The sequence below is a fragment of the Lissotriton helveticus genome, chromosome 4_1, assembly GCF_964261635.1.
Source record: "Lissotriton helveticus chromosome 4_1, aLisHel1.1, whole genome shotgun sequence".
NCBI classification, from domain to species: Eukaryota; Metazoa; Chordata; class Amphibia; order Caudata; family Salamandridae; genus Lissotriton; species Lissotriton helveticus.
Window position 1 is genome coordinate 433,862,810 of NC_136063.1, and position 15,679 is coordinate 433,878,488.

The 15,679-nt window shown below is 43.2% G+C and overlaps 1 protein-coding gene across 2 annotated transcripts in view; it reads right to left on the minus strand.

Moving 5' to 3' along the window:
* Positions 1–262: 262 nt before the first annotated feature.
* The window catches only part of SDC2 (syndecan 2), a 263,320-nt gene continuing 247,903 nt past the window's right edge, over positions 263–15,679 (minus strand). For both annotated transcript variants that reach the window (XM_078686998.1, XM_078686997.1), the window contains exons 4-5: positions 10,032–10,173; positions 263–1,461 (exon numbers count right to left, since the gene is read on the minus strand). In XM_078686998.1, the coding sequence (XP_078543124.1) occupies positions 1,298–1,461; positions 10,032–10,173 (306 nt within the window). In that variant the 3' untranslated portion in view covers positions 263–1,297. The remainder of the gene's footprint in view (positions 1,462–10,031; positions 10,174–15,679) is intronic.

Sequence of the window (15,679 nt, forward strand, 5' to 3'; positions counted from 1 at the left end):
ATCGACTCCTTCCCTGGGCATGCACAGTTTACTGCACCAGCGCATACAGTGTGCCCAGCTTGTGCAGGGAAGCCATGCTACTGAGTTCCAAGTGGGATCATCAATTGGACCCTGGTGCAATCCATTGGACTCTAGTTATGAGGATCAGATCCTAGCATTAATAAATGTATTCTGTGCGCGTTTGGGCGCGCAAGCACCTTGGAAGGTATAGCTGTCAATCAAACATAGATGGTTACATTAAAAAAGGCATGCCAATATATCATTTAATATTAGGCCACTTGTTTTATTCAGTAGTGTTTATGTTCCCAAATTACAATTTAAGTCTATCGATGTAAGACTACAAAAGTTACCATTAGAATTGTCTGTGCTTATAAAATACCAACTTTTTTTTTACTGTTATACACGTATTAATACAAGTCTGAAACAAGTTACATAGAATCATAGGCACTTAAAAGGCTTCAAAGGACTTTTACAACTTAAATTCATTTTTAAGAACAAAACAGGTTTTTAAAACCCCTACTCGTACCTTCAACCTGGAAAGAAATTAACTCGAAAAGTGGCCATAAAAATCCGCAGTAACTTCTCAGAATACTGTTAAGAGTCTTTGGGTTTGCTTCGGCTTGCCAGTAGCTTACATCAAATCTTTCTTAAATAAGATTCGCTTGGTAAGAACACGACTACGCAGTTTGTTCGGAACAATCATCCAGTTATACACATAGACCGGTTGCAGCAAATGTGCCTGATGCGACACAGAGAAACAAAGCAATGTGTAAAATGGACTGACGGAAAGGAGGCAAAAGAATGAGAGAAAGAAGAGGCTAGAGTTCACACAGCTGAAAAGAAACACATTTACAATAAGATTATCTGAATGAACCGAAGACAAATTGCAACATGACTACTACAGAAAAGGCATTCTATTTTTTTGGAAAAAGATAAATTAATGAAATAAAATGAATTTAACATGCTGACACAATTAAACAACTTTCATAGAACTGCAAGATAAAAATTATTTCTATTGTAATTTTTATATTTATGCATGAAGTTTGTTTTCCAGTGAACCTCAATGGCCTTTTAACTTAATAGTTGCCACTGCTATTCACAGAACAATGCAGACGTTTAAAAGTGTGAATTTTACACCGTTTCAAAAGAATACATGAAAAAGTTTTAAATACAATGGGATTTTATCATAAAGGGCCGTACTGGTTCCTTAATGAAAACATATCTTCAATATTGTATGCAAAAGCTTTATTTAAAAAAAGTTCAGTGATCTCATTAATAGAGACACTAGGTTGGCGCTCTATGCATAAAACTCTTTAGTTGGTGCCTTTTGGTAGGCTGCACTGGATGGTTTACGCTCCCCAAGGTCATAGCTGCCTTCATCCTTCTTCCTCATGCGATACACCAATAGCAAGATCAGGAAAATTGCAAACAAGAAGCCAATAACTCCACCAGCAATGACCGCTGTAAAACAAGAGAAGATTTAATAAACTGTACAAATATGTTTTCATAATCACATTAGTCAATATCTTGTTATTTCATATGATCCCAGAAAGACATTAGCAAATGAATATTTTTGACTAGGAATAACAGTGGGAGATTCTTGGCGTCTCTTTATAGCTTTGTGCGACTCGTGCTAATGCTTTAAAAATATCACTCCTAAAGCCTTCTTTTTTATCTGGTTCTGCAAGAAAATATCATGAACATATCACACTTTGAGAGATCATAATCAGGGTACCCAACATATAGAATTAAATATATGGGTAACGATGTCATTCACGGAGTGTTATCATAAAGTCAATGAGAGCAAAGCTTGAGTTGTCTATAATGTCACTCAGGAACCATTAGTGAAACAAGCTTTTGCAATGCAATAGGTCTCGCATTTAGGCGTGTTTAAGGTATTGGCATTGTAAATGACAATGCCTTTTATTTATGATTTAAAAAACTAAAATAATAGGCATTGTTATTTACAATGCCAATAGATAAAACTCGCTTAAAAGTGAGACCTATTGCATTGCAAATGCTTGTTTACATACGTAATTTGCCTCTTATTGTGAAGCATTAAATCTATCGATTTCTTTAAATTTGAGACAACACATTTTTGTGATGTACAATCAAAAGACTGAAAAAAAGAAGGTAAATATGGGGCTGGAGACTGGGAAATGATTACATCACTCCCATATCACAGAGCATGCTAGCTCAAATAGACTTGCAAAACGGGGGCTGCTAGCTTTCACAGCATGATGGCCTGCCTTGACCGAAGCAAATTCCCGGGCCCTATTTTAATGGTGGCCCATTGTAGTGCGGGCTCATTTTAACAGTATTGTTGATGCTGTTGATTTCGGTTTCTACTTATGTTCGGCCTGCATGCGTGTTCTGAATCGACCTTTGCACAGACACGCGGTTCAGGAAGTAGTCTCTCGCACTTTTGGCAGACATGCAAGGGTTGGGCAGTTCTCGCTCTCTTGTTTGGGTTGACTATTCGGGTCACACCCCACAGACTGTCACAAATACCATTCCTGCTGGTTTCACCTCAGCGGGGCTTACTCAGGCACCAGTGAACCAACTGCTAGCACCAGACTACTAGATGCACACGGTTAGATCGCGCCGAACTAGAAGCGCACGAGCCAGCAGCAGCAACACCATGGCAGTCAGGTCACAGCAGAGGATCATCATCCTGTCGCTCCTGCAGCCAAGGCTCGCGGCGTGCGTGTTGGACATCCAAGGGTGAGACATGGTATTTTAACGTACGCTTTGAAAGTCGACCGCGGTTGTCTTGACTTTGGTTCTTGGGCAAATGCCCTAGTTACTGCATGGTTAAGAATACCCACCGCAGACTATAGAAAAAGCAGTTTTTGATTTCAGCTATGACATTTGAAGTTGTTGATTTTGGAATGCTGCGTGCAGGGCGGCTAACCCTAAATCTTGTGGATGATCCAATATTTCAGCTGTGGTGAGATGGCCTGTAGGCTTGGGGCGAGGAGGTGGTCGTGAAAGATGGTGGCGGGGAAAGGAAGCCATAAACACGGAATGGTTGGGGGGAGGGAAATGCTGTGAAAGAGGGAAATAAACAAGGAGGCACTGAGCTGGTGCCCTGCGCACCGCTGCTCGCTCCCACAGGCAAAACGCCGTGGGAGTGAACATTTTAAAAGAGGTGGGACATGCACCCACGTTTATCCATTTGCGTGCTTTCATTAAAGAAAGACACACGCAAAAGCCAATCAAAGGTGTGGGAGGAGTCACACCCACACAGAGCAGTTACAAGAAGCCTTTCAGAGCAGCGCATGCGCGCTGCTAGGCTCAACCTAAAAATCACGTCTCGTTCACTGCTTAGCTTTCTTGTTCACTGCTTATCCTTCTATAATTTTATGTTATATATGGCCCCCCCAAAACATTAGCCTCTGCTTACAACATACAGACAGCGACAGAGAAGGAATGGGGGAGCTACACATAACATGACCAACTCTTCAAATGATAAACAAAAACTGTTCACCTGCTAACCACACCCATCACCGTCTCCAAATAACCCCTCCCCACCAAATCAAATTATAAATAGAAATACCTCAGCTCCTTCCATCTGTGACTTCCCAGAGGAGTGGGATCCGTGCAGACAGTGATTCTGTTTTCTACTCTCAGCACCGGTCCACACAAAAAGCAGCACAACAGTGGACAGCGCTGCCCGTGTCCTCATGCCTCCCTCAGGTCTGTGGAGGCTCGGGACAGGTGAAAGGGGTGCGTGAGACCGTTCTCCTGACACCAATCTCTGGTCTCCTAAGACCCAGGAAAGACGCGGGAAGAAAGGGGAAGCAAGCACTTCCCCAGGTGACTACTTTTGTTACCCAATGTTACATATTATTATTATTATTATTATTATTATCATCACAGCAGTGCCTAACCGGATTTCAATCTGGTTGTTCATAAAAGAGTCTTCCAATGGAAGCCGTCTATAATAATCATTCTAAATGAGGATCATTCTCTGAAACGTTTCTCTGCCCAAACTAGACAGACTTTGAAACTAGCCTACTCTGGAGGTTTTATTTTAAAGAATGTTGTGTGTCCAGCACAGAATAGTAAAGATGGTCCATGGCCCCCAATTCTGAAAGCCCAAATGTCATTTATGTTATATTCTATGCTACAAATTACAAAATGAGGAGGGCCTATTTACACATCTGCAGAAGCTAGGTTGATTGAGAGAAAACAAGCTCTACGAGTCTAGTAAATACACCAGTGGCAGAGCTGAGACAATGACGTCTTGTTTTGTGTTTTTTATTTTTTACCCAGAGCATTCCCAACTTAATTTGGGCGAGTACGGAGATGTAAAGAAGAACCAATGACCGGGAACAATGCATTCTGTGCAACTCTGTGGCGGTGCTAAACTATTTTTTCTTTTCCTCTATTTCAGAAAAATGACTATTGTTACTTTTCCAGCGTTTAAGATTTTTTTTGCTGTTTTTAAAAGCACACGCCTGGCTTAAAGGGCAGTAGAGCTCTTTAAAACAGAACCAGAAATAAATATAAAACCTATTTTCATGGAAACACAGTATTCAACTGATGGCAAATCGAGGATTTTGGCTCATTCTCCTAGTAATACTTGACCAAAAATGAATGTACTAAATACGGAGATGTAAACGGATTTGACAGAATGCTTGGCTGAATTAAAGGCATTTGTACTTGTAAGTCTCAGTGTGAGAGCCAGGTTACGCGCACTGCTGTATTCAATACACAGAATCTCTATGACAGCAAATAGACCCTTAGGAATAAAAGGAAGATTGTTTTTTAAGTGCAGAGACACGATTCTAAAAATACTAACCCATTGTGTTGATCTCTGGTATAAAGGACAAGTCAGAATTCAATAGAAATGCAAGCACTTGCAGTAAGAATAATGGTGCGGACTAGCGAATGGAAAACAAAGGCAGTCCGGCTTTGGGCACACCCCTAGGGATTCAGGTTAATCTGATTACAGGTTCGGTTGTCAGGCTTGGCCGATATGGCCACACAGGCTACGATTTACATTATGAGGACATGTTGTATCCACATAAAAATCAGGTGGAAAAAGGTCGGAGGCTAAGGACACTCACTCAATGTAAACCAATCTGACGGATACCAAAAAGAAGAAAAACTAAAATAAATATTGGAGTGCGCAAAAATTCTATTAGACATTTTCCTGGCACGGCAAAGCATGCTCTGCCACACCCACACACACAGCAAGCAGGGCTACTGTGGAAAGCAGAAAAAAGAAAAACCAAAAGGAATTGAGCCCAGCCCTGCTCGTTCCGAGCAGGGTTGGAATGCTTTCTCCAGAGTGGCATAATGTAAAAGGAGCTGTAGAACTCTGGGAGGGGCCCTGTCACTCTATGCCTCAGAATATCCTAGGCTTTGGGCTGGGTGGGTGGCTCCCTGAGGGTGGAGCCCGACTGAGTCGCAGGGCCACTGAGGCATGTAAAGTTTTCTTTGCATTGGTCTGAATTCTCATCACTAATACCGCTCCAAAGTCGTTTAACGCCTTCAACAGTATCTTCTACCAGTTACATAACTTGAAAGGAACTCAGTATATAGTCACAATCAGTGTTTAAACTGGTTAGAGAAATACACATAAATGCATGGACTCCAAGTTCTCATTATGAGCCCGCTGTTGGTGCTGTCACATGGCAACATAACACAATAGCAAGACTGCCTAATCTTTAATCCACCACATGTCTTTTTGGAGTACTTATTCCTGCCTCTATTTTTTGTAGGTTCTTTTTCATCTCAGTTTTTTATCTTTGTCACGGTTTCCCTATCCTTCTCTTCTGTCATCTCCCTTTTTTACCTTTCTCTTTTTCTGGGTCAAAGTCTGGTGATGAAATCTAAGCACAAGGCCCTGAGCACCTATGCCCGCCACGTCAGACCACCAGCTCAAATTCTTCACTGTTCACAACGTGCTATCCTTATTTTCAAGCAACAACTGGCAGATAGAAAACAAATATGAAATAGTCAAGGCTTTTCCACATCAGGTTTCCTGTTTTCTCAATCGCATTTTGTCTTTACCAGTTATGGGAGGCTACATTATTTACATAACTGGAAAAATGTATTTATAAAGTTTTATATAGCGCGAACATGACCCAAGTGGGCATTAGAGCGCTTACATATAGTCAGGGAAAAGAAACAGGTGGACCAAAAATAAACAACAAATTCAAGAACGAAACTGGATGTCCCCCAGTCAAGGAGAGGGGAGAAACCCCCCCCCCCACCCCCCACAATGCCCACTAAGGACAAGGCAGATATATAAACAAGCAGGAAGGAGAATAGGTAGGAAGTAGTAAGCATGGGTGAAGAGAATGCTCCATAGAGTGGTCCGGAGGGTACAGTCTGGGAATTTTAGTTCAGAAAAGTATTGATCAGAAAGCAGGAATTCAGTCTGGTTTCGGGGGCGAGGAGTTCCAAATTTTCAGGGCAATGTCTCAGAAGGCACAATTGTAGGTTTCCTTTTTATGAAATTTCTGTGGCTTCAGTAATAAAGTGTTGGTGCTTCTAGAGGACCTGCAGTCGCCAGATAACTCCAATTTGTGTGCAAGGTACAGTGGGGTGTTGAAGTGTGGGGCTTTGTAAGTTATGCAGGCAATTTTTGGCTGAATCCTAGTCTTATATGGGACCCAGTTTACAGACTTTAAATCCAGTGAGATGTAGTGGTTTCTTTTGGATCCTGTGATGGGTCTTGCTGCAGAGTTAAGAGACACCCTTAGCGGAGCCAACTTGCATCTCGGTAAACCACAGAGGGTTGCACTTCCATAATCCAACCTGGAGATTACTAGGGCTTCAACAGCAGACTTGAAGTCATCTGGGAGGAAAGAGGGTTTAATTTTTCTTAAGATGCTCATTTGGAAGTTCGCTCGTCTGGTGGCAGTGCGGATGTGATCCTGCATGTTCACACTCCTATCTAGTGTTATTTCCAGTGATCTTGTGGAATCTATGATCTGTGGTACACAATTAAAAGCAGTTTTTGTTTAAAATATTCTTCACTAACGGGAGACAGCTTGGGTGGGGCGATTAGGAGGAATTGTGTTTTGAGAGTGTTTAGTTTGAGGTGGTTGGAGGTCAGCCAGTTTTGGGTTTGAGAAGAGTTGTGTTGGGGCACGTTATATACTCAGGGGGAAGAGATTTTCAGGTACAGTTGGGTGTCATCAGCATATATGATACTGGATGCTAGATGATTTCAAAATTTCATGTAAAGGCTACATGAACAGGTTGCAGCGAGTGCGTAAGAGCGTGGACCCCCTGTGGTACCCCTTAGTATGACTGGTGTAGAATTGGACCGGGACTGATTGACCTTGATTCTTTGCATTCTACTGCAGAGAAATGATGCACACCAGTTTAAAACAGACCCAGATAGATCCAGCCTCCATTCTAGAAGGTCTAGGAGACTGTCATGTTTGACAGAATCAAGGAGGCAAGATTCATCCTAACCCAGCATTTTTAATGTGTCATCAACTATGTGTGTAAGGGCCGCTTCAGTGTTGAGACCCTGACGGAAGCCAGATTGGAACTGGTCAAGGAGATGGAATTTATCTATGTGGTTACAAAGTTGGATATGAACACATTTCGCGAGGAGCTTCACCAGAATTGGAATTTGGCGATTGGGAAGAAGTTGGTGAGGTCCTTGTGGTCCGCTGTGGATTTTTTCAAAATAGGAGTTAGCTGTCCTGACTTTAGGCAACCTGGGATCATGCTTGGAAGTAGGGAGGCATTGACTATCTTGGCTCAAATTGGAAGTACAGAATTCTTCATCTTACTGAAGAAATTCGCAGGTAGAGGATCTCTGAAGTGGTTTGAGGGTTTAAGTACTGTAAGAATATTGCAGATGGAAACGTTGTCAAAAGTTTTGAACTTGTTCCAAGAACCGTTTCTATTTAAGGAGTGGTCGAGGGGCATGGAGTGGGTCAGGGGTGGGTGGGTGTGGGGACGGGGGGGGGAGGGGGGTGATCTGATATGAGGAAGACTGGAAAGTGGCCCATTGTTGATTGCAAATCACTCATTCTTCATCTTTTCAAGAAAGGAGGCAAATTCCTCGCAGTTTGGCAGCAGACTAGACCCTATTGTGGGACGGTTGGGTTAACTATTGGATTGTAGTTTAACAAACTCGAACAGTTTTTTGGGGCAATTTCTGCCTTTATCTAGTTGATTACTAAACATATTCAATTTCGCACTTCTGATTCATTTGTTGTAGATGCTCCTCATCAATCTCAGGTGCTAAAGGTGATCGAGGGATGGTGAGAATCTCCACGAGCGTTCAGCTAGTCTCAGATTGCCTCTATCAGCATTTAGGCTGCCATTAAACCATGGTTTGGAGTCTTTGGTGGAAATTCTTTTTAATTGTAGTGGGGCAATCATGTCAAGAATGTTTACCATGGAATTGTTATAATGGACTGTGAGGTCATGGACATCAGACATGTCTACACAAGGAGGCAAGGCATTATTGATGAGGGATAACATTTCATTCAGGTTTGTGTTTCGCATGTTTCTTTAGTTTAGTTGAGTCAATTTTGTAATCCGGCATTCTGAGATGTGGAAAGTGATGCAGTGGTGGTCAGTCAAGTCACGCGGGACGAACGATTCAAGCTGGATGGAATAGGCCTTAAAAATTATTAGGTGCAAGTTCGCACTCATGATGTGGATGGGACTGTTGCAGATTTGGATTAGGTTGAGGTCCACTAGAATGTCTTTAAGGCTATTCACTACTGGGTTATTCCAGTGGAGGTTAAAGTCTATAAGGAAGAACTGGGAACAATGTTGTTCCATGTTGGATGAGATTATTTCCATAATTTTTCGATAAATGAGGGGTTGTCACCTGGTGGATGGTAAATAGCGTGCAGTTTGCATATAGGCTTGTTGTTACTTCTATCTAAGCATAGGTATTCACAAGAAGATAGAACCATGGTTTGAGCCGGTTTCACTAACAGACATATGGTGTAGACAGGCGATGCCACCCCCTGATCTATTAGCTCTGTCCAATGTAATGATGATGTTGTTGTTGTTAGGTGGGACTAGGGTGTCCAGGATTGGTCCAGAGGGGTAATTTAGCAAGGTTTTGGTAGGGGAGCAGGAGGTCAATTTTCTGTGCAAGGATAAGGTCAGTAACGTCTGCTGCATGTTTCACTGCTGATATTCAGTTGAAAAGCATGCATTTCAGGTGTGGATTGGTGCCAGCTGAGGTAGTCTGTGTGATGGGCACTCGCTTAAGGTTGGCCATGTTTATAGTATTGGAGTTAAGTCTGATGTCACGATGTGAGTTTAAAGGAATTGTTTGGATTTGGCCTAGATGGTCTAGGTTGACGTAGTGTGTGGAGTTATAGGACAGGAGGAGAGAGTGAATGTCCTTGTTAGTAAGTGTATCTTTCATTCTAGTGGGTCTAGAGAATGCATTAGGGTAGGATACAGTTCCCCACCTCAGATGGGAGATGCTGAGATGGAGGAGATCGACTTAGATGAAGGAGGTGACAGCAGCCTTGAGTGGTAGGTAGTAGATTGTAAAACAATAAGGTGGATATTCTTTAATCAATGGGTTATACTCTCCTGTACTGTACTAATAGCTAGGAACTGTAGACTCACATCTGTAACACAATAAACTAATTATTTTACACTAAAAGAAGAAAAAAATATTTTTGGGATGTGATTCTGCTAGCTTCGGTTTTTACATGTTTTTTAAAGAAGCATATAGAAAAGAGGTTTGTTCCACACTAAAACGGCAGCCTCCAAAATTTTAAAAACAATTTAAACGCACTCTTCTTAAAATCTTTAAACGCTGAAGTATTTGAGAAGCCTTAAAATGTCAGACATCTCTTGGTAAGCCAATAAGTTCCACCTTTAGGCATGCTATCGAGTGTGGAATACTAATCCCAACTGCTCAACAATGGGCTATAAAAGACATCTGGATTCATAAACGAATCTGGATTCACTGCATAACAATTTTTTTGTAGTTTTCTTTTGGTCTCTTTTTCTTATCCCTGGAAATCAAACACCAGATAAAAAACATATTTCACACTTAAAGTTCTACTCACCAGCCAGCACTTCTGTTTTATGGAAGAAGCCCTCCGAGTGTTTCTGTGTGGTCACATCACCGTCTTCAACTTTTTCAAACTGGCGCTTCTTGTTATCGGCGTTGCTCTTGGGAACGGTAACTTTGTCGATCTCATCCGGTCCCTGCAATCATAAAAATAATGATTAAAAGCAGGAAACATTAATCAACACAGACATGTAACCAACAAGAATGTAATAGCAGCACCTGTGACCTCAAACGTGTGGAGCACGTGATCCATTCCAAACCTTCATCTACGACATACATCCTGCCATTGTATCGACTATAGGTCAAAATATACATCCAGCCGTAACACTCACATTTCTGTTTTTGAGCACTATACAGAAAGACCGTCACAAAGTGGCCAAGCATGCACCGATTTTCATGTGCATCCTACATCTAGACAACATGTGCATCCTTAGCACAACTCCTTTCGACAGAATACATAATACATGCAACCTGCATGCAACACTTAGTACACACTAGAGACATCGTGCGCAGCCTGCACTCAGCACGTGCTACAGATTCACAGATGTGTAGCTTGCACACAGCACGTGCTACAGATTCCAATCATCATGCACAGCCACCTAGCTATAGATTACAGGGATCATACGCAGCTTGCATGCAGCACATTGCTACAGATTACAAACATCATGCACAGCCTAGCCGGCACACAGCGCATTACCACAGATTCCAGATACCATGCACAGCCTATACGCAGCACATTACTACAGATTCCAGCATCATGGGTAGCCTGCATGTAGCACGTTACTACAGATTCCAGGCATCATGAGCAGCACATTGCTACAGATTCCAGAGATCATGTACAGCTTGCACACAGCACGTAGCCAGATTCCGGGCATCACACACAACAAATTGCTACATATTCCAGGCATTTCACACAGCCTGCATTCAGCACGTTGCTACAGATTTCAGGCATCACGCACCGCCTACATACAACATGTTGCAACAGATTCCAGGCATCACGCGCCAAACATTGCTAAAGATTTCAGGCATCACGCACCGCCTGCATACAACACGTTGCTACAGATTCCAGGCATTATGTGCAACACATTGCTACAGATTCCAGGCATGACGCACAGATTGCATACAGCACATTGCTCCAGATACCAGGCATCACGCAGAGCCTGCATACAGCACGTTGCTACAGATTCCAGGCATCACGTGCAACACATTGCTACAGATTCCAGGCACAGATTGCATGCAGCACGTTGCTACAGATTCAAGCATCACGAGCAACACAGTGCTACAGATTCCAGGCATCGCGCACACACTGCTTGCAGCACATTGCTTCACATTCCAGGCATCATGTGCAGTACATTGCTACGATTCCAAACATCATGCGCAGCCTCCTAACTATGGATTCCAGACATCATGCGCAGCACATTGCTACGATTCCAAACATCATACACGGCCTGCATGCAGCACGTTGCTACAGAGTTCAGCCATCATGCACAACAATTTGCTGTAGATTCCAGGCTTCACGCACAGATTGCATGAAGCACGTTGCTACAGATTCCAGGCATCACGCACAAAACATTGCTACAGATGTCAGGCATCTTGGCTGCTTAATTGAAGCTCGCTGATCGACTCGAATTTGCAAATTGGGAATTAAAATAGCTCCTGGGAGGATTGTGAATTGTTAGTAATGTTTTGCTGCTCATATTTTTTTAAAAAAAATTTGGGCACATCAACTAATTTCAGTGTTTTTTTAACACTGTTTTTATCGTGTGGAGCAAACCTTTATCACCATTAAATTGTGCCTCACCTGGGGATTGTATTACGGCCTTCTGAGCTCGTGTGGGACTTGTTTTTGGTCCAGGGCGGCCATCTGGAAATTGCCGTGCGCTGACGAAGGTCAGCGTTCTAGTGTTTGCACGACCACCGGCCCTATTACTATTTAAGGGGCTTGGTTTGGTCGGGTGAGCTGCTTAATTGAAGCTCGCTGATCGACTCGAATTTGCAAATCGGGAATTAAAATAGCTTCTAGGGAGATTGTGAATTATTAGTCATGTTTTGCTGCTCATATTTTTAAAAAATAATTTTTTGCACATCAACCAATTTCAGTGTTTTTTTTTACACTGTTTTTATCTTGTGGAGCAAACCTTTATCACCATTAAATTGTACCATGGTATTGACGCGCAGCGGTTTTGTGCGGCGGTCGCGCCAATGTCACGACTAAGCCGCGACAAAGGCAAGACCGTCTGCGACCGTCCGAGACCTACGGGACCAGGGGCCAGGACTCATGCCCAATTTTCTCCCCTCCCTAATTCAAACCTACATTACTCGGCAGATTACTTGCTCAGCTTGCAGGGAAGGAAGGGTGAGGATTGTAAGCTATTATGTCCATTAGCAGCCTACTCTCGGTGCAGTGGTTGCAATTTTGGCTTTAATAATCCCAGCTTGAATAACATATCGTACGCGGAACAAAACGTACAATTTTTGGAGCATTAACTGCCGCTCCCTACCAAAACACGGGGAGGATGTGTTTAATCTATTACATAGTGAAGGACCTGATGCGATCTTTCTAACGGAAACGTGGTTGAATGACAGTTCAGGTCCTGTTGGCGCCCTCCCTGATAATTACTCAATAATAGGGAGAGAGAACTCCCAGGAAGGGTGGTGGAATCGCGATTATTTATAACAAGCACTATTCATGCAAATTTGAGGATTTTCCTCTACAGGAGTGTGAAGCAGCCTTGTTCAAACTTATGCTTTCTCTCCAACTCACCCTATCCGGGGCCTTGATTTATCGTCCCCCAGGACCAGCTGGTGCCTGGGTGCCCCAGCTGTCAGACCGGTTGGCTCCCTGGCTACTTAAGTTAGCCAATTTTACCGTTTTAGGAGATTTAAATCTTCATTTAGAAGACATTCAGTGCCCAGCAAGCAGGGCGCTCATTGCGGACCTTTCTGCATTGAATCTTCCTCTTTGCAATGATGGCCCCACGCACAGAGCGGGTCGCTTGCTGGACCCTATTTTTTCTAATCTGCCTGGCATTAAATGTTCGCCTGCATTACCACTGAGTTGGTCAGACCACTATGTGGTTAAATTCCAATATAGTAGTGCCACCCTGCCACCTCTGCTTCCTGAATTACCCGGTCGATCTAGAAATTGGGGGAAATTGGATATTGCTAAATTTAATCAAATGTTGTTAAATAATGCCCCTGCACAGGAATCTATTTCTCTCGCCTCTTTGAATACTATTTATAATTGGATTGCCTCTGCGGCCAATGCGTGCCTGCCATTGTTGGCTAAAACATTTAATGGCATCGCCCCCCTGCCCCATGGATTACGGAGCAGTTAAAAATCGAAAAAAGTAAGTGTAAAGCGGTGGAAAGAAGGTGGAGAAGTAACTATGCTCCAGAGGCCAAACATATTTACAAGGCAGCACTGAAAAAATATCATGCATTGTGTAAAAAGGCACGTGCTGAATATGTTTCATTGTCCATCTCGGGGGCAAAAAATTGCTCGCGGACTCTGTTTTCTATGGTTAAAAAGCTGGCAGGTGCTGGGATTGTACCCAGTCCGCCTGTTCTTGATGAACTTCAATGTGATTCCCTAGCCGAGTTCTTCATAAACAAAGTTGAGCAAATTTATCAGAAACTAGGTCGAATTAATGTGTCAACCCCAGCCCTCCAGAACACTGCCCGGATGTATTCCGGTTCAGAAGGCCCGCGGTTAAAACTGGAGCAGTGGGATCTTTTGGATATGGGTTCCCTATTAAAAAATTTTTTTAACTGGTATTAAATCGGGTTCTCCTTGTGATCTGCTTCCAGCTACAGTGCTTCTTCAGATGGAACAACCTGCTCTTGAAGTATAGATGGGGTTATTAAATGCCTCTCTTGGAGAAGCACAGATGCCCACAGTCTGGCAACATGCGATGGTCTTACCTCTGTTAAAAAAGCCTAATGCAGGTCCGACCATGCCATCCAATTTTAGACCCATTTCCCTGCTCCCGACTTTCTCGAAGGTCTTGGAGAAGCACGTTAATGGACAGTTATCCTTGTTCGTGGAAGCGTCTCAATTTCTGCACAGCTCGCAATCAGGATTTAGAGCAGGGTTCTCCACGGAGACTACTTTGCTGGGCGTTACGGAGATGTTACGCCAGCGCTTGGACGCTGGCGACACAGTTGCCCTTATTTTATTAGATTTAAGTGCCGCTTTGGATATGGTTTCTCATACCGTATTACTTGAATCTTTACAGGCACTGGGTATTGCTGGGACGGCGCTTGGTTGGGTGTCTTCCTTTCTAGCAGAACGAACATTCCAGGTGTGCTCCACCAGGGCCTCGTCTAAGTCTTATTCCTCCCCGTATGGTGTGCCACAGGGCTCTATTTTGAGCCCGTTGTTTTTCAATATTTATGTGCAACCACTAGCAATTATTGCGGAAGCGGCAGGGCTTGCATTTTTTTCCTATGCTGATGATACACAAATCATATTTTCATTATCAGCAGGGGGGAAAACAGGACCCTTCTAATTTGCAACTAGGCTTGCGCAGGATTGCAGCTTGGATGCAATTAAACTTGCTCAAGCTTAACGGGGAAAAGACGGAAGTACTCATTTTTGGGAAAGAGTATGAACGCTGGGGCCCCCAACATTGGCCAGCGGAAATGGGACCTTTACCCACACCTTCCTCTCAGGCACGCAATCTAGGCTTTATCATTGACAATACATTGTCAATGAAACAGGCAGTTCAGACAGCAGCCACCTGTTTTACCATCTTAAAATGGCAAAAATAATTATCTGGATGCTCCCTGTAAACACCTAAAGAACAGTCGTCCAGGCTTTAATACCATCTCGCCTGGACTACGGTAACATTCTCTTTCTGGGGTCTAACAGAGAGGAACTACGAAAGCTTCAGGTGGTGCAAAATTGTGCTGCTAGATTGCTCTGCGGCCTTCAAAGAATGTCCAACATGGGAAATGCCCTGAGAGAACTGCATTGGCTCAAGGTAGAACATTGCATAAAATGTAAAGCCTTATGCTATATGTTCAGAATAAAGATCGACTCTGCCCCCAAATATTTACAAGATCTGGTTCATGAGTACCACCCCCGACACCTGCTTCGTTCGTCATCAGGAGAACTGTTTGAAATCCCGAGGTTTAAACTGTTGAGAATAGGAGGCCGCTCCTTTGCTCTTCTTGGGCCAACCCTATGGAATTCCTTACCTGATGCGATGAGGAGGGAGAAGCTGTTTCCCGTCTTTCGGAAACAATTGAAAACCTGTTTTTTTTAACCTACATTGCTAATTCCGCTTGTCTCCTAGCTTATGTTATGGCCTGCGCTCGGAAACCCTTATTGGGTAGCTGTGCACATTACAAAATAAAATAACATACACAGCCTGCATACAGCACATTGCTACAGATTCCAGGCATCCCGCGCAAAACATTGCTACAGATTCCAGGCATCACGCAGAGCCTGCATACAGCATGTTGCTACAGATTCCAGGCATCCCGCGCAAAACATTGCTACAGATTCCAGGCATCACGCAGAGCCTGCATACAGCATGTTGCTACAGATTCCAGGCATCCCGCGCAAAACATTGCTACAGATTCTAGGCATCACGCACAGCCTGCATATAGCACATTGCTACAGATTCCAGGCATCAC